The 22,419-nt window shown below is 46.6% G+C and overlaps 3 protein-coding genes across 6 annotated transcripts in view; 1 reads left to right on the top strand and 2 right to left on the bottom strand.

Annotated features, from left to right (window-relative positions):
- The first annotated feature begins 1,926 nt into the window (after window positions 1-1,926).
- Window positions 1,927-15,866, top strand: evplb (envoplakin b). The gene is made up of 22 exons (XM_035181254.2): window positions 1,927-2,208; window positions 5,291-5,390; window positions 5,506-5,660; window positions 5,753-5,876; window positions 5,968-6,099; window positions 6,183-6,224; window positions 6,352-6,513; window positions 6,779-6,886; window positions 6,972-7,067; window positions 7,151-7,261; window positions 8,613-8,759; window positions 8,854-9,008; window positions 9,102-9,199; window positions 9,391-9,563; window positions 9,680-9,858; window positions 10,140-10,278; window positions 10,381-10,574; window positions 10,691-10,841; window positions 10,958-11,041; window positions 11,659-11,799; window positions 11,885-11,977; window positions 12,092-15,866. Exons 1-22 carry the CDS (start codon window positions 2,168-2,170, stop codon window positions 15,599-15,601), a joined length of 6,135 nt encoding a protein of 2,044 aa, XP_035037145.1. The 5' UTR covers window positions 1,927-2,167; the 3' UTR covers window positions 15,602-15,866.
- Window positions 15,867-18,236: 2,370 nt separating this feature from the next.
- Window positions 18,237-20,579, bottom strand: LOC118123157 (serotonin N-acetyltransferase). The gene is made up of 4 exons (XM_035180337.1): window positions 20,452-20,579; window positions 19,704-19,950; window positions 19,237-19,391; window positions 18,237-19,146 (listed from the first exon to the last, which is right to left on the bottom strand). The coding sequence occupies exons 2-4, from the start codon at window positions 19,855-19,857 to the stop codon at window positions 18,778-18,780; spliced, it is 678 nt and encodes a 225-aa protein (XP_035036228.1). The 5' UTR covers window positions 19,858-19,950; window positions 20,452-20,579; the 3' UTR covers window positions 18,237-18,777.
- Window positions 20,580-21,015: 436 nt separating this feature from the next.
- Window positions 21,016-22,419, bottom strand: part of LOC118123159 (myosin-10) — a 44,058-nt gene continuing 42,654 nt past the window's right edge. For all 4 annotated transcript variants that reach the window (XM_047343988.1, XM_047343990.1, XM_047343989.1 and 1 more), the window contains one exon: window positions 21,016-22,413. In XM_047343988.1, coding sequence (XP_047199944.1) covers window positions 22,260-22,413 — 154 coding nt within the window. In that variant the 3' untranslated portion in view covers window positions 21,016-22,259. The remainder of the gene's footprint in view (window positions 22,414-22,419) is intronic.

Genomic DNA, 22,419 nt, shown 5'->3' on the forward strand with positions numbered 1-22,419 from the left:
TATGTTGTCATATGAACATTATTTGCAGTTGCTTACATCTGCTAATGATCCCTGACAGTGAAACAAAACATTAAAATCAGGATTAGAAGCAGCACTTTGTATAAAGGCTTTGTTCTGGGCCCCTGAACCTTCAGGCGTCTGTGGCCCTCGTGTGTTTGATACCAGTCTTTCGTTATTAGGTTGAATAGAGTAGGAGGATCTCAGGCTCTACACCTGCTCCACCTCCACCCTGTGTACGATGACGGACGGGTCACAGGTCGGTGGCGCCTGCTGATTACAGATCAGAGCTGCAGGGGAACAGTTGTCGTGGGCGCGGCTGATTCAAACTGCTTTCTACATATTTACAGAGCAGCGGCGTGGAAGTATGCGTGGAACGTTCTCTGTGTAAATACTCACGAGCGATCTGCATTTCATGCTTTGGAAGAATTGTTTTTTTCTCACCTGCCTGACACACGAGCCACACCCTGCTGCTGATGGCACCATTTTGACAGGTAGGAAGTGTCTGATAGCGTGGACAGTGGATACGTGCATGGTAATCTTCTTTTTTATTATTCACAACTTTACCTGCACTCAAACATGTTGGTTCTGTATGATTCAACTTTTGCTGTCGTCCTTTGTGAAACTGCAGAACAACATGTTATCAGACGTGCACCTGCCGGGCTTATCTCACACTAATTGCACAACATGGAGTTTAAACAGGGGCAGGACACAAAAATGCAAACACATCGGGTTTAACTGCAAAAATGTCTACGAGCAGCTTAGAGGAGCTGTCGCTTCAGGAGAAGATTCTCAGCAGGTTGATCCCTGTGAGCGACGCACTCACTTCACATCGCAGCAGCTTTCAGCGCCGCTGGGAGCAAAGGTCAAGGCCAAGTGAGGAGGTGCATGCCTCCCTCACTTCTCACCACTCGCTCGGCCTGTCACTCACTCTTACCCTCTCCCTCCTGTCAACCCTCCCTCCGTCTGCAGGTATGTGGGTGTGGGTTTGAGGAGAAACTGCTCTGGGTGTGTGTCGGACACACCCACGGCAAGCATGAGACGGAGCAGCATGCTCAACCTTTTTCTGCCCACTGAGGTGTTAAAAGAAACCCCCCCCCCCCACGCCACCCACTTCAGTAAGAATAGAGCACATGAGGGTTTTGTGCTAACACAAACCTTCACACCCTCTCATGGGACACTGAACGTGCACTGCGGAGTCGATCACTATCGGCTTTTGTTTGGCAGCAGGTGAAGTTTGCATTCCTCTCGCAGCCCTTCACTCCTATGAGCCACAGCGGTGACTGCTCAGGGTGTGTGTCTGATAACGACTGGAATTAATCATCCATCTCACACTGGCTGCACCAGTTCTCGAGGTTTCAGCTTGATCATAATATGCCACCAATTAAAGAGACACTGATGATTTCACCGGCTTCCAATCTCTGTTACAGCATGAAAAACCCCTGTGCCCCCCCCCTAATCTGATTTAATCTTATCATAACCCTCTCGATATAAAATAACATTTAGATTTCTCCTCCCTTTTCTGTTTTCATTCATGCTTCTCTGACAGAACTTTGATTTAAGGTGTTTTAACAGATAAGTGACACACGACACATGACACATGAAATCCTTGAAAGACATTTGGCGTCATGTGGAAATGAGCAGGCGATGATCCCCATCTTGATTTCCAGCCACGCGACTAGTTCTGCTGCATTCCTACACTCGGAAAGCACTGAGGGCTTTTACATTGTTTTGTGCAGCATGAAACTGATAACACAGCTTCACAGGTCATTCAAATACAGACAGGTGTGTATTTAAAGTGAGAAACTAAACAACACTGATCAGAAAGTGCAAAATGTCACATCAGGCTCTTTTCTTTCAGGGGTCACGACCTGTACCCGGATCAAAACCACACATTAAAGAACTGGAGCTCATGCAGGGAGGACGATCCACTGGAATATCGAGTCAGAGCGGGAGGACGTGAGTGGAACAGGTCCACCCGGTCTACTCCTCCACCGACACACCTGCTGGTTCTGGGAGGAGCTGAGACAGGTGGACGCTCCTTAACTTGACTGGAAGGGGAGACACTGTGAGCAGTGAGAGGAGGAGAGAGTCAGAGAGTGAGTGAGAGAGTGAGTGGGAAGAAATACAACTCGGCCTCGGATCACAGGGACGGGCCTGGACGCTCAGGATGTCGAAGCCTAAGGAAAACACACAAGTGAAGATCAGCAAGTGAGTTCGGGACAGCTTCCTGTGTGTGTGTGTGTTTGTGTGTGTGTGTGTGTGTGTGTGTGTGTGTGTGTGTGTGTGTGTGTGTGTGTGTGTGTGTGTGTGTGTGTCTGTGTGTGTGTGTGTGTCAGGTTTCCTCGTTTTAAATTACTCTCTCTTGTCTCCTGCTGCCTCACACTTTGTTGTTTTCACGCTCCAGGGCTGAATCTGCTTCATGCGGGTACTTATCTCCCGGTTCATGTTTGCACAGGACCGGCTGCTTCACCCCCCCCCCCTCACAGAAACAATGCACCTCAGGTGTCACATGAAAGCAACAATGATCCTTCTGTCAGAAAGAATCTGTATTTAACACAGATTTCTGACTCTCGCTCATTCTTTGAAAGGCGGAGGAGCCGTGTGGGGAATGAATGAACCTCCCTTCAGTTTTCTGCTGTTGACTCACTGATGCCACCTCACCTGCCTACCTGCCTTAACCACATTGCATTCATTTGTATCTTTGTCCAAGGGGTGTTTCACGGAATTGCACCGACACCCATTCGGCCACTGATGTGACTCATTAAGCCGACAGGTCAACAGTGTGTCTTTATATCTGTGATGCACCGTAACACACAGTGGTTTGTGTGTGTGTGTTGTCGTGGAGCCGCTGTCATTGATGTTGTTTTATGAAGTGACACATGGTAATAAATGTGTCCTGTCCTGAGATGTTGTGCAAACCCAGCCCCGCTCCTCCTCGTCCTCCTCCTCCTCTTCCTCTTCCTCCTCTCGGTATGACTGTTGAACATCAGTGCTCCTTCTCTGTGGGCGCGCCACGAAACCAGAGGCCTGAGATTGTGAGTGACTGACAGAGGCAGTGAAGGAACGAGGGAGTGGCAGGGCAGGGTCCTGCAGCTTCGTCTGTGCTGTGACTGATGAGCTGGAATGGAAGTGGGGGTGGGAGGGGGTTTGTGTTGAACCACTGCAGCAGAGATAAGAGCCTGGGGTGGAGGAAGTACTCAGATCCTTTAATCGAGTAGAAGTACTACTTCCCACAGTAACTATACTCTATTACAAGTAAAAGCCCACAGTCAAAATGAGGCTGAAGTACAAAAGTACAATCAGGGAAATGTACTTAAGTTCTCAAAGCAGAAACATGGTTCCTCTGACATATTATAATTAGATTATTACACCTTCATTAATGTGTAGGCAACATTTTAGTGTGAGTGATATTTAACTATTTTATATATATATGATGATTGAGGAGCAAATTGTTTTTATAAAAGAATAATTATCAAACTCTTGATAATTATTTTCTGAAATCTGACTCATTCATTAATCGACCGGTTGTTTCAGCTTTATTTATATTTTTTGTTGGGTTTGTTTAAGTTAAAACTGTAGATTTTACTCAGCACAGATTTTAACCACATAGAAAAATGACCAATAATAAAACACAGTGCACGAGAGGCAGAAAACCCAGAGGAATTACTCTGAAGCCTTCACCTAAATATTGTTAAAATCTCACATTATTAAACAATACAAAGTTTACATGTAGAAACCCATGAGTAGTTTAATTTACAATAACATGGAGCTTCCTAGTTTGTGCACAAAAACCACGAAGAGCTCATAACTGTGAAGTAAAGCATCAATATAAACTCGTAACATTTCTTAGAACGGAAAAAAATGAAATATCACATTGACAGAAGTTTTCATAAATTTAATCCGGACTGAGTTCCAGAGGTCGCTTGTTGAGAAAGTTCCAGAAGAAGAACCTTTACCTCATCAGTCTGGGTTTAATGGCCGAGGGACTGGACCTGAAAGACTCTCAGACTGTGAGACACAAGATTCTCTGGTCCGATGAGACGAGGCTGTTTGTCCTCAAGTTGAGGACATCGGGACTGAGTCCAGAAGGCTCAGGACTTCACACCAGGCCAAAGGTTCACTTCCCTACACAATAATAACCCTGAGTGGTTCCAGCCAGAACCGGGACTTGAACCCAGCGGAACATCTCTGGGGAGACGTGGTGTGCTGGAACAACCCCCGTCCAACCTGACAGAGCTGCAGCAGCTCCAAATCCAAACGTGCAAAGCTTGTTGAGCCACACTGAAGAAGACTGGAGGCTGAAATCTCTGAGTAACGTGTCTGAACACTTGTGTCAATGCGATGTGTCAGATTTTAATCCCTCAGTGTGACATTTTGCATTAACTTTGAGATTCTGTGGCAGATTGATGGAGGAAAAAAGGCTGTTTTTATATTTATTTTCACCACACGGCTGCAACATGGGACCTCGGATGTGTTTCAAAACTCAAGTAAATGTACTTATGCAATAAAGAAGTCAGTGCAGGAAGTGACCCACCCCTCCACCTCCTATCAGTCTTAATGGCTGATTGCATCTTGATAAGAGCTGGATTCCTCTCAGCAGGAATGTTTGTGTCACATTCTTGGCCGCTGAAGGGAGGCGACACTCCCCCTTCGACTATTTGTCCCTTGGGTCTGGATCAGGGTGTGTCAGGATGAATAGTTGGCTCTCAGATCACATCGCCAGGTTTGACAGAACAAACAGTCAGAGAACACAAACAGGTCGGCGGAGAGAGACGAGGGTTTAATGTTCACGTCTGAAACTCTGACTTTCCTGTCCTGTCCTTCCTCGTGTGTCCAAATGTCTCATGTTGTGTTTTTAACAGGTTTTTGAACTTAACATGAAAATGTACATGTGATGCAACTTGATGCTTCTGTCCCACAACAATACACAGACAAATACTGTACTTTCTTCTCCAGTACATTTATTTGACATGTTTTGCTACTTGTTGCTTTGAATATTAAGATTGTTCATAGCTTCTAAAATAAGACTAAACTACCCAATAGGATATGGACTAGTTATAATTCATATTCTACACTCTGCCGCCCGATGCATGTTTTTACTCACACCTTTTTTAAATTTCTGCATAAGTATCCTTCCATTCTTGTGCTTGGAAAGTAATTAAGAGCTAAAACACACTAGAAATACATTTGCACAACATTTCCAACCGTGCATTTAGGAATTTGTTTTGTGAATCACTCAAGTTTCTATGCAGAGTTAAATGTTTGACCCTCGTCTCTCTCTGTCTCTCAGGATTCAGGCCAACGACCTGGCCGTGCTGATCGCTCGCATGCAGCAGAATGCAGACCAGGTGGAGAAGAACATCCTGCGATCAGAGGAGCATCTGGCTTTGGTAAGAGTCTGAATCAGAAGCAGGTTAACCTATACAAGAAAATTGTGTTTGTGCATGGAGCTAATCCAAGGTGAAAGGGTTTCATCAGTGTTATCTTGCTCCTGCTGCTCCTCAGGACACGGAGCGCGAACGGAAGCACCAGCAGCTCCTCCACCAGAAGGAGAACGCAGAGGACCTGACGCAGGCCGAGCGGCTGCTGAAGGATCTCTTCATGGACGTGGACAGAGCCAAGAAGCTGGGGCACCCACAGGTCCACGAGATAGAGAGAGAGTGAGTTTCATCGAGCCGAGACTCTGATTCCCACGTTATTGTCCACATGTCCACTCAGAACCCACTGAAACTCCTGATCCTCCTGTTTTCAGTGTGAAGAATCTGCACGAGCGCTGGGCAAAGGATTGCACCACCTACAGGGAGCTGTATGACCAGAAGCAGGACCTGGACCTGGCACAGAAGATCGGCTGGGGTCCTCTGCTGGACGACAAGTTGGTCAGTGGACACAACATCAGACACGAGAAGATCTGAACCTGATCTTCGGTGTCAGGGGCTGAAGAGTTTTCTGCTGTGTCATGTTTTACAGAAACAGCTGAAGTCAGAACCATACGGCCCCAAACTGTCTGATGTGGAGAAGCAGATTGCTGCACACAACATCCTGCACCAGGAGATCGAAGCCTACGGCGTCCAGCTGCAGCCCGGCACCACCAACTCGAAGGTAACACAACAACATGCGTGTGCGTGCACTGTGCAGAACCACAAGCAGGATCAGTCATGTTTCTTCTTCTCCTCTGGTTCCAGGAGCAGTACGCCGCCGTCAAAGAGCAATATGCCAAACTTCTCGTGAGTAGTTTTCTTCACTTGTTGACTCCAAGGCTTAAATGTGTCTGCAGGAGATCATTTGAGTTCATGCACGCGTGTGCACATACATGTGTGTATATCTGACGTGCATCTTTTGTGTGTTTTACAGGAGAGATCCCAGCAGAGGCGCAGCTACCTGTCCTCTCTGTACGAGTACATGCAGACCTGCAGCAAGGAGCTGGTCTACCTGTCGGGGCAGCAGGAGAGGATCCTCCAGAGGGACTGGAGCGACCGCATGGTCGACCCCCCGGGGGTCCGCACGGAGTATGAGGTGAGGGGCCCGAGTGGTGCATGTGCACAGATGGTGGGGATTTCCTCTGTATGAAGAGAGAGATTTAGATCAGAGGAACATTAAAACTTTGTTTGTACAGTGCATCTTCAGGCATAATCCTCTTGCTCCCAGCAGCGCCAGCGAGTGATCAAACTTGTGAAACCAGTAGAGCACAGAGCAACGGCTCAGCTACTGGGAAAAATGTATTTGAATACTTTAAACACCACGTCATGTTTCCTTCATCCCTCTTTATGCTTTTGCATAGAAATTCAAAAACAATGGGCTGCTCGCTCATGAGAGTGAGATCAACGAGCTGCACGAGTCAGGAGATCGTCTGGTTAAGGTGAATCATCCTGGAACCCCGACGATCAAGGTGCGCAGGTCACACATGAGCATCAATCACCACAGTGCAACACAAGCATTAGTTAAACTGAACTGAAGTCGTTTGTTTTCTTCAGGCTCATAAAGAGTCTGTGCAGAGCGAGTGGCAGTCCTTCCTCAACCTGTGTCTGGCCCAGGAAACACACCTGGACAACATCGAAGACTACAAGAAGGTACAGGACCTGCGACGTCCCCTCGCCGCCTCCGACTCTGACAACTTTCCTCTGCTAAATCCTTTACGTCGTGTCTGTTGCAGTTCCAGCTGGATGCAGAGACGCTGTCCGAGTCCCTGGAGAGACTCAACTCCAACATGGACCCAAAGGCTCTGACCAAGAAGAGCAACCATGAAATCCTGCTCGCACTGGAGGTACAACGAGGTTTCACAACGTCAGGGTTCCTGTGGGAAGGGGGAGCGTCCCCAAGGGGTCGGCACATTGTGTTTTTAACAGCAGCTGTAGGCAGAGAAAATATATTGTTACTGGTCCTAATGAGGCAGGTGGTGGTGGTGTGGTGGCCTCAAAGCAAGAAAGTTCCCGGTTCGAATCCGGGTGATCTGCTTTTCGCCCTATGTCGTCTTGGTTTGACTCCAACTCGCCCCAAGGCCCTCAAACAATAAGCGGTATAGATAATGGATGGATGGTGAAGGTCAGGGGTCAGGTGTGAATTATGAAGACTAAAGTTTTGTTCAGACATTCCACAGGGAAGTGGAAGTCCAAATAAGGAGAGCTGAGCAAACCTGTGTGAAAAGTGACCTGTTCAGTTCTACTAGTTTTTATAACAACAATCAGGCTCCTCCCCCCCCGTGTTGACACACACTGTTTGTTCAGTTTCAGCAGTTTTGTGGGCGACTTGTCTGAAAAGCAGGTTTTGTCGTTTTAACTTTTTCAGGGTGAGTTTGTTTTAAAAAGTTTAAGATATGGTTTTTGGAATAAACCTCAAGTTTGAGTTATAAAACAAAAGTTACAGATTCTTCAGTGCAGACATAGTGATTATAAGAGAGAGAGAGAGACTATAATTAAGTCTCTGACACTGGATGTTTGTCATGTCTGACACATCCGTCATCACAGCCTCATGCTCGCCTCATCATTGATAAAACTATCAGCACTCGCACAGAAGTATGTGACACTTTAATAAGCGAATGCTCAGATGCAGCAGCAGGTTTACGTCCACGTTCCTGGAATACACACATCTGTGAAACTACACAACCATTAAACACACACCTGTATGTCGGCCCTGAGCTCCTCTCCAGTCTCCAGGGTCTAGGCCACCTCTCACCCAGTATCAGCTGGGATTGGCTCCAGCAGAGTGGTAAAGATAAGGGACGGATAAACAAACAGCTCCTCGGGTCCCGACCCTGAGGAGCCAGGGACGCTCCTTAGTGTGTCGTGAACTCTTAAACATATGAAGGATCTTGATTTGTAAGGGCTTTGTGTGTGTGTGTGTGTGGGGGGTATTCATGCTGCAGCGAGGGCACAGTTCAGACCTGGTATCTGGACTTTATGTTAGATCAGCAGAAGCACTTCAACCTGCTCAGATAACAATATCTGCTTGTGTTGCTCTAAATGGTAAATACACTGTGTTAATGTACTTTTAATCTTCCTGCACAACCGTCAGTGGCAATTTAGTTTTCAGTATCTTGACTAGAGTAGCCGGGGATTGAACCACCGACCTTCTGGTTAGTGGACGGCCCTCTCATTCTAATTCCATGGTACCTTCAGGGAGACGAACCAGCATTGAAGAGGAACGAGCAGCGCCTGGCGTCCCTCAGGGAGACCAGCGGCAAAGTTTGGCCCCTGAAGTTACGACGAACCACGCCCGCCAAACCCATGGCGGTGGTGTCGCTGTGTGACTGGGCCGATGAGGAGGTACGAGAGGATCATTCACACACGGCCGCTTGGGCCCTTCACACATTGTCACTGTCATCATCTCCTTGTTGTTGTCTTCTCTGTTGTGTCTCAGGACACCGTGCGTCGTGGTGACCAGCTCATCCTGAAGTCCAACTCTGATAATAAGGACTGGAAGCTCCAGACGAGCAGCGGGCGCATCAAAACGCTTCCTGGGGCTTGTTTCATGATCCCACCGCCCGATGCCGAGTCTCTGGAGAAAGTCAAAGGGTAAAAACCGTGGAAACTCAACTTAACTTACCAAATTAATAATCCTGTGACTGACGAGTGTGTGTGTGTCTGTTTGTGTGTGTGTGTGCTCAGTCTGGACAGAGCACTGACGGACCTGAAGAATCGTAGATCTGGACTAATGGGCTCACTGAGGAATCAAACTGTGGAGGTGATTCGCCCTCAGAAGGCTGGTGAGAGGAAACACACTCACACAGACACACAGACACACAACCTTAACATATCCTCAAAACCTGTCTTCACCTTAAAATGTATGGATTTGTGTTATGAGGATTTGCTTTTGTCCACACAACATGAGTAATACCCGGAACACACACGTCCTTTTCCAACTTTCCAATGTAGAATTGTTTTTGCTCGTCCTCAGCCGCTGTGCAAAGTGCTCCAGAGAGTCCCAAAGCTGCGCAGCTCGCCGGTGACTTAGACCGGATCAACAAAGACCTGGACAAGCTCAAGAAAGAAATCCTGAGCCGCCTGAGGGCCCCGCTCGACAACCGCAACCCCACACAAGACCTGGCAAACAGGCTGCAAGAGCATGAGGTGAACACCGACAACATTACGCTCTAATAACGTCGCCTACGTTACAGTTTCATTATCATACATCGTCCTCAGCGTGTTCAGACGTGTCAGTGACGTCTTCTCGCTTTGCCTTTCAGAAATCCTCTCTGAGCCTGAGGAAGCTGGAGTCCGAGAAGTCGAGGGTCCAGAGAGAGATGGATCCGGTTCTGGCCACGAAACCCTTGGGACCCACCTCCTCCACCCTGCCGATAAAATTCAGTGCTGCCAATAATAAGATCGACAACATCAACACCCTCATGGGTCTTTATGAGAAAAAGTAAGATCAGTGTAAAAGTAGAACTCAGTAGAGCGGATACCTCCCATTTCAATTCAATCAATTCACTGAATTTCACACACTTAGAAATTAGTTCCCTTATTCTTTCATCAAGATCCAGGAATTATTCCCTGAGAGTCCGTGAAAATGTCAAAGAAAGTGATGAATAATTCCTGGATCCGTTCCCTGATCTGCACCAGAATTGAATGACCTATAACACATCCTTGAAATATGTCCTTCAGTTTGAAATCCTTTTTTATTTATTATCGTTCTGCTTTCCCCAGAGCTTCAGCCTCCATGTTCCTGGAAAAACAACTACAGAAGGGGGAGGTCTCTGTCTCTGGGTTCGAGGACCAGCTCACTAAAGATGGCGCCCTTCTGGATCAACCTAACGTCCTCCTGAGTCGCCAGAAGCAGCTGCAGGTACGAGCAGAGAAACATCTCAGTCATAGGCTCAGAACATTTAATGTCCCATGTGTGTTTTTTTACTTTATATCTCTGCCTTCTCTTTATGTCGTCAAACAGGCAATGCGTAAGGATGTGGCCGCAAAGAAACCTGAGTTGAATCAATTAGGCAAAGACTTGGACCTGACGGAGCAGGCGTGCAACTCCCTGCAGAAGAGCTTCAATGAATACTGTCCCGACATCCACCGGCAGGAGAACGAGGTGAGACGCCTGAAGAACCGCTACACGAACGTCAGTAACCAGCTCCAAGAAAGGTGAGTGGGGGGGGAGGAAACAGATTCGTTGCCTGTATGGTTTTTTAATTCTTCTGACGTCCTGTCAGATTTGTCTTTCATTCCTGACGAGTGTTTGTTCTCTGTTTGTTCTTCAGGTCCGCTCTCATACAGGAGGCAAACAACAAAAACCAAAATTTCCAGAACACCTATCAGTCGCTGGATTTCTTCCTGGTTAATTTGCCCAATAACGCAATCAAACCCACGGATGACGTGATGCAGATAACAGCCAAGCAGAACTCCCAGAAGGTGAGTGGTCGTATTTAAATCAACCCGCCTCCAACTTCTATAAACCAACTCAAACAGACTGTTAAACTGAGACGTATCAAACTGCTTTGTCTCATTAAACTGTGTCCCATGTTCAGAAAGTGATCGAGGACATCAAGAAGAAATCCGGGGATGTGGATCGAGTCAAGGATCTTTCCTTCGATCTGCAGAACGTCTTAAATGTGAGTGTAACCTGGTGCGATCATGACTTGGGAGTTTATCTGCAGATTAGTTACGTTTTGGATCTGATCGATCAAAGGTCAAGATCAAGGTTGACATCTTCCACGATGTCTTCTCATATAACGGAGCTGCAGAGACAATCTAAAGCCAAGCAACAGAGGAAGTTTTAATGCACCTTTGGTTTTTGTTAATGTGTTTACCGTTAGCTTTTCGATTGAGTTGCAGCGTGATACTCGAGGATTTGACGATACCTCTTTGAAAACCAGTTTGTCAACAAAGCAAAAATGAATTCTAGGAAAGGTGGGGCCGGTAAAGTTCCTTCGAAATGGGACAGTTGCAATCGGTCTTCAAATGAGGATGTAGCAACTAAATTGAGACGTCCAGTTGTGTAATAATGCATTAACTTCTGCAACCAACGAGATTAAAGACAGAATCTATAGCTTATCTTTATTAACAAATCCTTCACAATCATATGGTATAAATGATCATATGGCATTAAAATATAAAACGTTAGCTTTGCCTGTTTAGAGTGTAAACGGCACACCCACAGGGAATCACGCCTCTGAAGCTTTTCATTCACCATTTGCAACCACATAATGTAAAACATGTTTCCTTTCAGGAGTACGAGAAGAGGTCAAACACTTACCGAAGCACTCTCAATGATGACGATGATGACGATGATGACGAGGAGGATGATGAAGTTGTTGTTGATGTTAAGAAACGTTCAACTTCCACTATGGCTAAGGCTGTGCAGAGAAAGGTGAGGTGGTGGACAAATCCCTACAGATGAAGTTTAGGTCAACAATTAGCGTCTCAACTAATTTTGTCTTGTGCTTCCTCTAAAGGAAAAAGATCTACTGAACCTTTTCTCTGAGGTGTCGGCAGAGAACAACCAGCGACTCAACCAGTTGGGGATGGTGAAGAGCATAAAAGCCAGGGTATGATGAAGTTGGAATAAATATATCAACAACAGCCATGTTACAGTACAATCATATGATGATCCACACAAACACTTCATAGTCAGTGACCTTCTCTTTCCCTTGTTCTTTCAGAATGAAGAGAAAGTCAGTCAGGTCGTCAGCAGTCAGCAGCTGCAGCTGCAGAGCGACAGGAAGGACCTGAAGGAAAGCGATAGCCTGAAAAAGGAGCTAAGTGAGGAGGTGAATCGTCGCTTACATGCGGAAAAAGACCTGGAAACGTACCGCCTGAGGTTTGTGTCACTGAGGAACAGGAGAGGAGTGGAGAGGCTGGAGGAGAAGGAGGTGGTGCAGTACTATCGTGAGCCCAAACTGGAGATGGAACTAGAATCCCTGAAAAAGCGCATCCAGGAGGAAACGTTTAAGAGGTCAAGAACCCACACAGAGATCGAATTCATGAACGAGAAGGTCATCAGTCTGGAAAGACAGCTGACGAAGATCGAACCTAGACTAGTGACCAAGGTACTGACTGAATATGAGAGAGACCCACAGCTTGATATAGAGGCAGCCAAGATCAGAGAGGAGATGCAGAGGATAAAAATGGAGGTCCAAACAAGAGATACCGAAAGAGTTCAGGTGAAAACCGAGCTCACACTTCTGTCTCAGCAGACACAAAAAATCAAGGAGACGATCGTCAAGAAGGAGGTTGTGAGGCTTGAAAAGGATCCGGAGATGCTGAGATCCATTTTCATATTCCAGGGTGATATTGCAGAGGAGGAATCTCGGTGCAAGTCGCTAAACGATAACATTTTTAGCACGAGGAGCCAGATCAACACACTAGAGAGGGTCATTCCCACCATCCAGCCAAAGATAGTCACGAAGGTGGTGAAGCAAGTCCAGCAAGACCCCGAAACGCTGGAGGAGTCGAAGAAAGTAAGAATGGCCTTAGGAGAGGAGAAAGATGAGAATACTATCTTGATCAGGGACTTGACAACCCTTCAGCTACGCTACGGGGAATTGGACAGGCTCAAGCAAAAGGTCGAGGTTAAAGAGATCATCAATGAGATCTACAGAGTCGATCCTGAGACGGAAGTAGAGCTGGTGCGTCTCAAGAAAGAGCTGCAGGACTCTGACAGAAACCGCACCAATGTGGAAATAGAAATCACCACGGTGACGACCTCTCTTACTGCTCAGCGCGCTCAGAAACCCAAGGTGGAGTACAAGGAGGTGACCCAAGAGGTGATCAAGGAAGAGAAAAGCCCAGAGGTCGTGAGGGAAATGCAAAGGCTCGGCAACCAAGTCTCCCGTCTGCAACTCAACTGCGACACCACCCTGGAGCTGCTAACCCGCCTACGCAAAGAGAGAGATGAGCTGAAAGTGGAAAAATCTAAAGTGGAGACGAAACTGGTGAATAAAGAGGTCATCAAATACGAGGACGATCCTCTTTTGGAGAAAGACGCTGACAGACTTCGGAGGAATGTTAGAGAAGAGATTCAGCAGCGCCGCAGTGTGGAGGAGTGTCTCTTTGACCTGCAGAACCAGTATATTACTCTTGAAAGGCAAAAGCCAGAGGAGAAGATCGTAACGAAGGAGGTGGTGCGTCTTCAGAAGGACCCCAAGCAGATCCTGGACCACGAAAAGTTGAACAAGAACCTGGATGATGAGTTGAAAGCTCGTAGGAAGCTTGAGCTAGAGGTCAGACAGCTCAGAGCCCTGATTCAGGACAAGGAGACTGCTCTGGCTCAGATGGATGATCGTCAGAGGAAGATTCAAGTGGAGTCGGAGCTCAGGCAGATCAGATCTCGCATTCTTGAGCTGGAAAACTCTCCGGCGCCCATTGAGGAAAAGATCATCATCGAGGAGGTGCTGAAAGTGGAGAGGGATCCAAAGCTGGAAAAGCTCACTGATGGTATTCGTGTTAACATGGAGACAGAGGGCAACAACATCAGCCGCCTGGAGAGAGAAATACGCAACCTGAGGGTCAAACTGGAACTCCTGCAAAAGGAAAAGTCATTGGAGAAGGTTGTTTACCGAGAAGTTGTGCGTGTGGAGAAAGACCCAGTGCTGGAGGCCGAGAGGGATCATCTCAGAGAGCTGGTAACCCAGGAGAGAAATCTCAGACGGGACCAGGAAGATAATGTTCAGAACATCAACATCAAATTTGTTCATATACAGACGTCAACTTCTGTGACCTCTCAGGAGGGGAAGTCTCTCGTCGGCAACAGAGATGGTCTCCAGAGGGAGAAAGAGGATCTTCTCAGACAGCTCAAAATGCTGGAGTCTCAGAAACACACCATCAGCATCACCTTCCAGCAGCAGTCCAAGCTGATGAGTGAGAGAACCCAGTACGCACGGCAAAGGAGTCTCAAGTCATCCTCTGAGGTACAACGGCTGGAGAGAGAGATCCTCCACGAAAAGGACATGATACACGAGAGGGAGCAGGTGATCCTCGAGCTGCTGACTAAAGTCAAGACCGAGGATCATAGTGAAACTCACACCAGAGAAACAAACCTCTCCACGAAGATCTCCATCCTGGATCCAGAAACCGGCAGAGACATGTCTCCCTATGACGCCTACGTGCAGGGGCTGATTGATCGCAAGCAGTACATCCACCTGGCGGAATTAGAGTGCGACTGGGAGGAAATCACTTCAACTGGTCCGGATGGGGAGACGACAATCTTGCAGGATCGAAAGAGCGGGAAGCAGTACTCAGTCAAGGATGCTCTGAGGGATGGCCGCTTGAGCCACTACGATCTTGCCCGCTTCAAGGAACGGAAAATGCCCATTTCCGAGTTTGCTCTCCTCGTCGCGGGGGAAACCAGAACGCCTGTCCTTCCTCCGATAATACCCCCCCCGAGATCACCCACTAAAGCCGCTCCAGCCTCTCCCTTGAACACCATGCCAAGCTCTCTTCGGACCTCCTACACCAGCCTCAACAGTCACCTCAGTGGCAGTTCCAACAACCTCTCTGCTTCTGTTCCCGTCGCCTCCGCAGGCGATGAATATTTTCCAATCTCCGGTATCTTTGACACCACCACCGAGAGCCGCATGTCGGTGAGGAGCGCTCTCACCCGCAAACTCATAGATGTCGATACAGCTCTGAAGCTGCTTGAGGCTCAGGCAGCCTCCGGAGGAATTGTCGATCTCAACAAAAAGGACAAGTTGTCCGTCCACAAGGCAGTTGAACATGGTCTCATTGACCAGGGTCACTTGTATAAACTTCTGAATGCCCAGAAGGCCTTCACTGGAGTCGAGGATCCTGTGACCAAAGTCCGTCTCGCAGTAGGACCGGCAGCGCAGAAAGGATACATCCCCCAAGAGAATGCTAAAAGGTACATGGAGGCGCAGTACCTGACCGGCGGGCTGGTGGATCCCAGTAGACCCGGTCGCCTCACTGTCAAAGAAGCTCTCGCCAACACTTTAATTGACAGCAAAACTGCCAGTGAGCTGGAGGACGAGGCTTCGCACACGAAAGAGCTGGTCGACCCCGTCACTAAAGAGAAGATGACCTACAAGGAGGCGATGGATCGGTGCAGGAGAGACTTCAGCACCGGGCTCCTGCTGCTTCCTGTGACCTCCACAGACGCCGAGAGCACTCCGTCGTACTCGGGCTACAAATTCAATTCCTCCTACAACCGATTTTAGACGTGCAGCTTGATTAAGATGTTACACAGCCGCTGTTGCTAGAGGCCGAACATCAAAACATGTACATGTAAAGAAATAGATAAAACGTTGAAATGGTCTCAGAGTTTTGAAAACAAAAAAACATTTAATTTTTGGTGGATCTGGTATTTTTTTTTCTTCCTGTTTTGGATTTTCTGTGAAAATGGGGGAAATGTTTTATATGTTTTTTGTTTGTTTGTCAAACTAAATCCTCCACAAGTTATTATTAAACTGCACAAAGTTCACACCCATGTTTCTCTCTCTTCTTATTTCAAATATTTACTCTCTCTCTCTATTTGCTTATTCAGTGCAAATCACTTATGTAAATTCTGCACAGCTGCTCAGGGTGGGTGATCCCTGACTGTTCCTCTAGCGCCACCATCAGGTTGACTTCAGTGGTTTTAAGTCAAACATCTCAACAATTGTTTCAAGGGGTTCCCATTCATATCACATTCATTCTTCCAGACAAATTATAATTTATAACTTCCCATTTGTCATTATCTTAATTTGTCAACATCACGAAATGCTAGTTACAGTTATGGTTGTTTATATAAACTTTAGAAGACATATTGTATCTTCCCATGTCCAAAAAACGACTTCCTCCATTAGACGGTGAGTCACCTTCTGTCTCTAACACCTCATGTCAACATAGCTGTTCGATGCTCGTAAACCCCGACGAGTCCTATGCTTGGAAATTATGGATTAAGGATACAGATTAAATATGACTCACGCACCAGTGTGCTAAATTTAAGAAGGTCAGACTCCTGCGTCTGCATGGACGAGGCACGTGTCCAATAAACGACCACGTGGACGTTGAAAAAACAACAACTGCAATAACAATAAAAACATTGTTAACATTAATAATAACGTTTTTTATATAACACTTTTCAAAACAGCCTTTGGATATAAAATAAGATAATGAACAAAATGATACATCAGTTCAAATCAAAGAAAAGTGAAACAGATGATAAAAAAGTTGAATAATAATAATGAAATAAAAAAATAATGGCATCAGGACCCGTTTAATCTGGCTCCTTATGTTTATGTGTGTTATCTTGTCCCTGATCGTCTTTATATTTGAAACTTTTTTACTTTATCTTGTCGAGGACTCCCTGACAGAAGCGTTATCATAACTGCTGCTTTAATAAAGTATAAATAAATCAGTAAAATACAGTAAACAGCGAGCACACCAGTTGTGAAACGAACACGGTTCAATGTGCTGAGAAAACCAAGGTGATGGCGGTCGGGTCATTGTCTGAAACATCCCACCTGACCCCCACAGCGAGGGGGGGGGGTTGACAGTGAAGGATGTGGATGTGGGGACTTGCTGCCTCTCAGATGGGATTTCTGTCGGACAGATTACCCGGTGACGGAGAGGACTTTGTGGGATTACTGCACATGAGCCTGTCTGGAGGCTGAAGTGGCCGAACCCTGCGTCTGGAGGAGGGAGAAGGATGAAGGATGTTCTCCGGTGTCATCTCACACAAAGGTGGGGTTATGCTTTTAATGTGGAGGCCAAAGTGAAGGTGATGACGGCCCTGATGCTGAACAGCCTGGAAAACATCTGCACAGGTCACAGAAGCACAAACGGCTCGTCTGACTGGACCGGTGATGTACGGGATAATTGGCAGCTCCTCTTTGTCTCGCTGGATTATTATTATTATCATTATTCTGATGGTTGAAACCTTTTTCACAATAAGCACGTGCACATTTCCTCTCTCATGCACTCTCCTGTGCAACCTGCTCTGCAATCATGTCAACAACTGGTGGTTAGAGCGCCGCTGTTCAGTGGCACCGCCCCCCGTTTCCTCCCTCTTCAAACGACAATACCAGCAGCAGGGACCATAATTTACTGATTTAAGAGAAAAACAATGATCCAGACTTTATCGCTGTTATTGAAAATTGATATATAAATAAGGACAAGTTGTGTTAACACCATGATAACAAACACAACACCTATAACCCTAACCCCAGCTGAAACCCCAACCCTAACCCCAAATCTAACCCAAGCCCATTTCTTCTATTTATTGTTCTTTTTATTGTTTTGTGTAACTTTTAAAATCAGTTTTATTGAATTTGTTTTGTCCTGTTCTTCATCAGTCAATTTGAAATGTTCTATAAAGCGTCTGATTGAATCCAGAATGTGATTGAGTGCCAAAATATTCATAACGATAAAATTAAAAGACAGATTCGTTTGTCTCTGACTTCATCTTCGTAGAAACAACATATGAAAAACCTGAAATGATATTTTCGTTACACTTGATATTTTATTGATAAGATGGAGGGAAAACAATTATCACAATATAACGTCTAAATATTCTGGAATCAGACTTTACGTCCTGATCGGAGTTCTGGGTCATTTTTGAGGTGACACCTGATAAAAGCCCAGTTTGACCTTCAGAGGAGCCGGAGCTGCTCGACCTGGAACGTTAGTGGATTAGACGCTCGAGGACGTGTCATGGATTAAAGCTCCAGTCAAGAGCGTGAGGCTTCGTCTGCTCTGTGGAGCCTGGCAGGATATCACACCACAGAAAGTATTCAGAAGGATCTGCTGTAGTTACGTGATCGGACAAACAGGTGAAATGTCTGAGGGAGGACAAATCAAACACATTCATTGTTTTACTCTTAAAAAACCCAGTAGAAAACCTTTTATTGGAATCGTGATACTGGAACAGACACAAACTTAGAAAAATAATTCACAAACTGAAACACCATCTAACCAAACACCTGGGACTGGTTTGAGTACGAGGTCAAACTGACCAGTGGATCCTCCTCTAAGTACAACAGCTAAAGCTCTAATAGAGCTGGAGGAGCCGTGGTCGAGCTAAAGCCTCCTGACGTCAGTCCAGAAAGGTGCTAAGCAGCAGACGGCTTTACTATACAAATCCATATGTCCATCACAAACACTGGAGCTCCAGTAAGTGCAACACACAACTCTCACAGAACAGAGTCTAACAAAGTCATGTATACATTACACATCATTATCATTATTATAGTTATTACACAGAAAGAGAATTTCACACCAGATAAACCGATGAGCCTCAGGTTAGGGGACAAAAGAGTCCAACAGAGAAGAGAGAGCAGAACTGAAGAAACCCTCACACACACAGGTTTCACATCACTGGTTTCACTGGTTTGAAACCATCAGCAGCAGCTTGTCATACGCCATCATGCTCATCAGTCTTTGTCAGGGGCAGAGTCAGGGGGTGATGGGGGAAGCGGATTGCTTCACTGTTGCGGCGCATGTACGCGTGGCCGCTGACCGGGTACAGCATCTCCGTGAAGGTGAGGTTGCCCACGGTGATGGCGCAGCGGCCCAGCACCTTGAAGCCGGACTTGCGGTAGAAGGGGACCAGGACGTCCTCGCACATCAGCACCGCCCGGCGCACGCTGGGCAGGCAGCGCAGGTACTGCAGGTAGCGCCACAGCAGGATGGGACCTTTGCCCTGCTGCCGGAAGGTGCGGTGCACGGCGAGGATGTGGATGTGGACGGTGGAGCCGCGGGGCTTGTGCAGGGTCAGCGCGTCCTGGAGCAGAGAGGTTAGAGATCAGTGGTGGAGTGGATGAGGGTTTTGCATTTTACTGTTGAGAGGTGGAGGACAAGCAGGGGGTCTTACTGTGGTGAGTCTGTCCTGGTCCCACAGGGAGCCGATGATAAACGCCACCAGCCGACCCTCCTCAATCCAGCCCATGGACAGCTCCGGACACAGCGTGAGGAAGTGACGCACCTCGTCCATGTGGAGGGGACAATCCCCGGACACTGAGATGAACGCTGAGAGAGAGAGACAGAGAGAGAAAGAAAGAGAGAGAGAGGGAGATTGGCCCGTGCGCAAAAATGGTTTGGCACAACTTTTACGCACAGCCGAGGCGGCGCAAATCCCTCAATAAACAAGTGACTGAACGCAGAATTTAAATGTAACACATTCTCACTGACAAGTAAATACAAAGAAACAAATCTGTAAATGACTAAATTAAGTTAAAATGTACAGATTTGTCTTTGCGTTTCGTGGTTTTTACGCACCGCGCTCCATCGCTGCGACGCGGCAGAAACGTCAGATTTGCGGGTTAGAGATTCATCACTCACCTTCTCGCTCGATCTCAAACACGCTGATGGCATCTTGCGTGTTCAGGGGTCGGAACTCGCTCGCGGGGAGCGTGTGTCTCCTCTGGATCCCGGGGGACACGGAGGGTAGCGCCTGCATTGGTTTGATGAAAGGCTGCGCGCCCACAACAGACATCACAACGATCTCACGAGCTTCTCCCTCACACAATAAAACCCCCCTGTTTGTCCTCGTGTGTGTGGCTCCGCAAGGGGTCACCTCCGTCAGGCCCTGCGCGGAGAACAGGACCGTGTGAGTCCGTATTTATAGGAAAACTCTCCTCACTGTGATTCAACAGCTCATTTGCATTTGAATATTGGATGTGAGTGAATGAATGAAGGTCACAACTGTGTCCGGCAATTTCCCCAAACCTGCAATTAACTGTGTCCATTGTCTGGTTTGGTTAATTGTCTCTAGACACAGTTGACAAATGGTTTTCACCCTTTTTTAAAAAACAGACTGAGACGCTCAGTGACTCAGCAGCAGCACAAGTGAGGTGTTGGTGAAATAACAAATATCAAATTTCTCATAATTAAACTTTTTTCCAAGACATCACAAGACATTTGTAATTTGAAATTAACTTCATGTGGTGACAGGCACAGATTTCTCTCACATGTAGAAATAAGACTAATTATTTAAAGGGAACTTAAACTACAGGATAAATATGAAACACTATAAAATAATATATAATAAATAAAGTTATAATGATGATGTTCACCCGGTGAGCCTTACCTGAGGATGCTGTGTCAGTGTGAGGGTTTGTGGTCTGACTGGTCGGTCGGACTGACGCTAGTGCTTCTTCATTATTAAGTGATTATTACTATGAGTCACATGATGGAGGATTAGAGAAGTTGTTTCCACAACTCGGCGCATTACAGTGTCTTTATCTCCTCGGTGACAGAGAGAACATCACTCAGAGGGAAAGTGACCGTGTGTGTTCGGCCTGATGTTCCTCAGGATCAGACCTTTGGTTCTTAACTCATCTGGTGAACGAGCTGTTTCTGGACTATCTAGTTCCTTGACTACAGCAGCAGCATCCGAATGGCTGGATGACATTGTGTTTAAGATTTCAATAATTCTATGTATCCATCAGTGGTGGAGGAAGTAATCAGATCCCAAAAGATGTAAAAATACAACAATTAAACAAGCAAAACTCCACTTAAATAAGATAAAAGCAAAGAAATGTTACTAGCAAACTGCAGTTTAAGCATCAAAAGTAAAAGTAAGTAATCAAAAACACCTAAGAGACGATAAAAGAAGGAAAAAGGTGTAAAAAGAGTGAAGAAACAAAGGGGGTGAATTGGCTCCATAGACTTTAATGCATTATGTCGCTCTAACATCTCATGAACTGTACACGTCATGACAGTGAGCACAGGTTCAGTCGATCATTGTGCAATACTGAGCATTTTTGAAATATGAATGGAGTTTGCACTGTATACAATAGCAGATATATAAATACAGCTGACGCCTATGGGTTTGTTTTTAAATCTTAATAACTCAACAAGTATAAAAGGTATTAATAAGAAAAGTCGTAGCACCCATCTACAAAGAATCCCCGACGGTTCCACATGTCAATCATCACTGTAACACACGGTCAAAGCTGTAGGACGTAACGAGAGAAATCAAAGAAAAATCAAAAGGTTTCCCGCTAATATTTCATTTCATATGCAAAACGTATGAATCTTTTTATGAAAATACCTTCACGATATGACGCACGGTTCAATATATGAACAGTATACGTGGCGTTAATGGGCTTCAAGTGAGTGAAAAGGCACAGAAAAAGAAGCAGAAGAAGAAGAGAGCGAGCAGCACTCGTACTGAATAATTACAAGTCAACACTGACCTACTGTCGAACATGAGAGGAAACCAACACTGGGCGAGAGAGCGACGCGTTCGTAGCACTGAGGCAGCAAGGCAGCGCACAGCCACTTTCCTAAAGGCAAGCGAACAATCCCGGCAGAGGACTGAGGAAAAATACTATTCAGCTACAGGTCCACTAACAAAACTAAATTCCTATGATGCACAAACTGCGGTGGATCGATGGAAAAATAGAGTCTGAAGGTCGTTTGCTTTCGTCCACGTCCTTTTTCCTTTCAAATGTCACAATGCCGTGAAATTAGCATTCGGGAAGCGTTTTGAAACCGCCGGATAATTATCATCCTGACACTGAATCAGATTCACTCACTTCTAACGTGTGCTCAAAGGGTTTTAGGGAGTGTTACTGCTCTTATACAGTCCTGTGGCCCCACAAGGGGGGTTGAGGTCAAAAAGAAGGGAAGAGTTGGAGGTCCAACTGCTGGTGTCTGCCAAAGGTTTAGGGTTTGCGGGTCAGGAATACGGGGGGGTTGTTGGTGAGATCATGCTGTGTGCGGTGTGGAGAGAGCACGTCTCTCCGGGCGGTGGCTGCAGGGGCCTTTCATTAAGTGCTGGAGCGGCTGAAGGGCAGGGGCCTTATTAAAGCCGGGAGTTTCTGGGTATTTCTGTGCGAGCTGAGAGGTGATGGGGTGAATGGAAGAGCCAAAGTGGAGGCCGCCGCTCTCCTACTCCGGCTGGGGAACAGGCGTCTCGTTGGCGTTGTTGTCGGTTATCTTGTTCTCCAGCTCGTCGTCAGACACGAGGTCCGAGGACGTCCCCTCCACCTGCAGCTGGCGTCTGCCCGAGCGGCTGGAGGAGAAGCTGATGGGGCCGCCGCGCCTGCAG

The sequence above is a fragment of the Hippoglossus stenolepis genome, chromosome 16, assembly GCF_022539355.2.
Source record: "Hippoglossus stenolepis isolate QCI-W04-F060 chromosome 16, HSTE1.2, whole genome shotgun sequence".
Lineage (NCBI taxonomy): Eukaryota > Metazoa > Chordata > Actinopteri > Pleuronectiformes > Pleuronectidae > Hippoglossus > Hippoglossus stenolepis.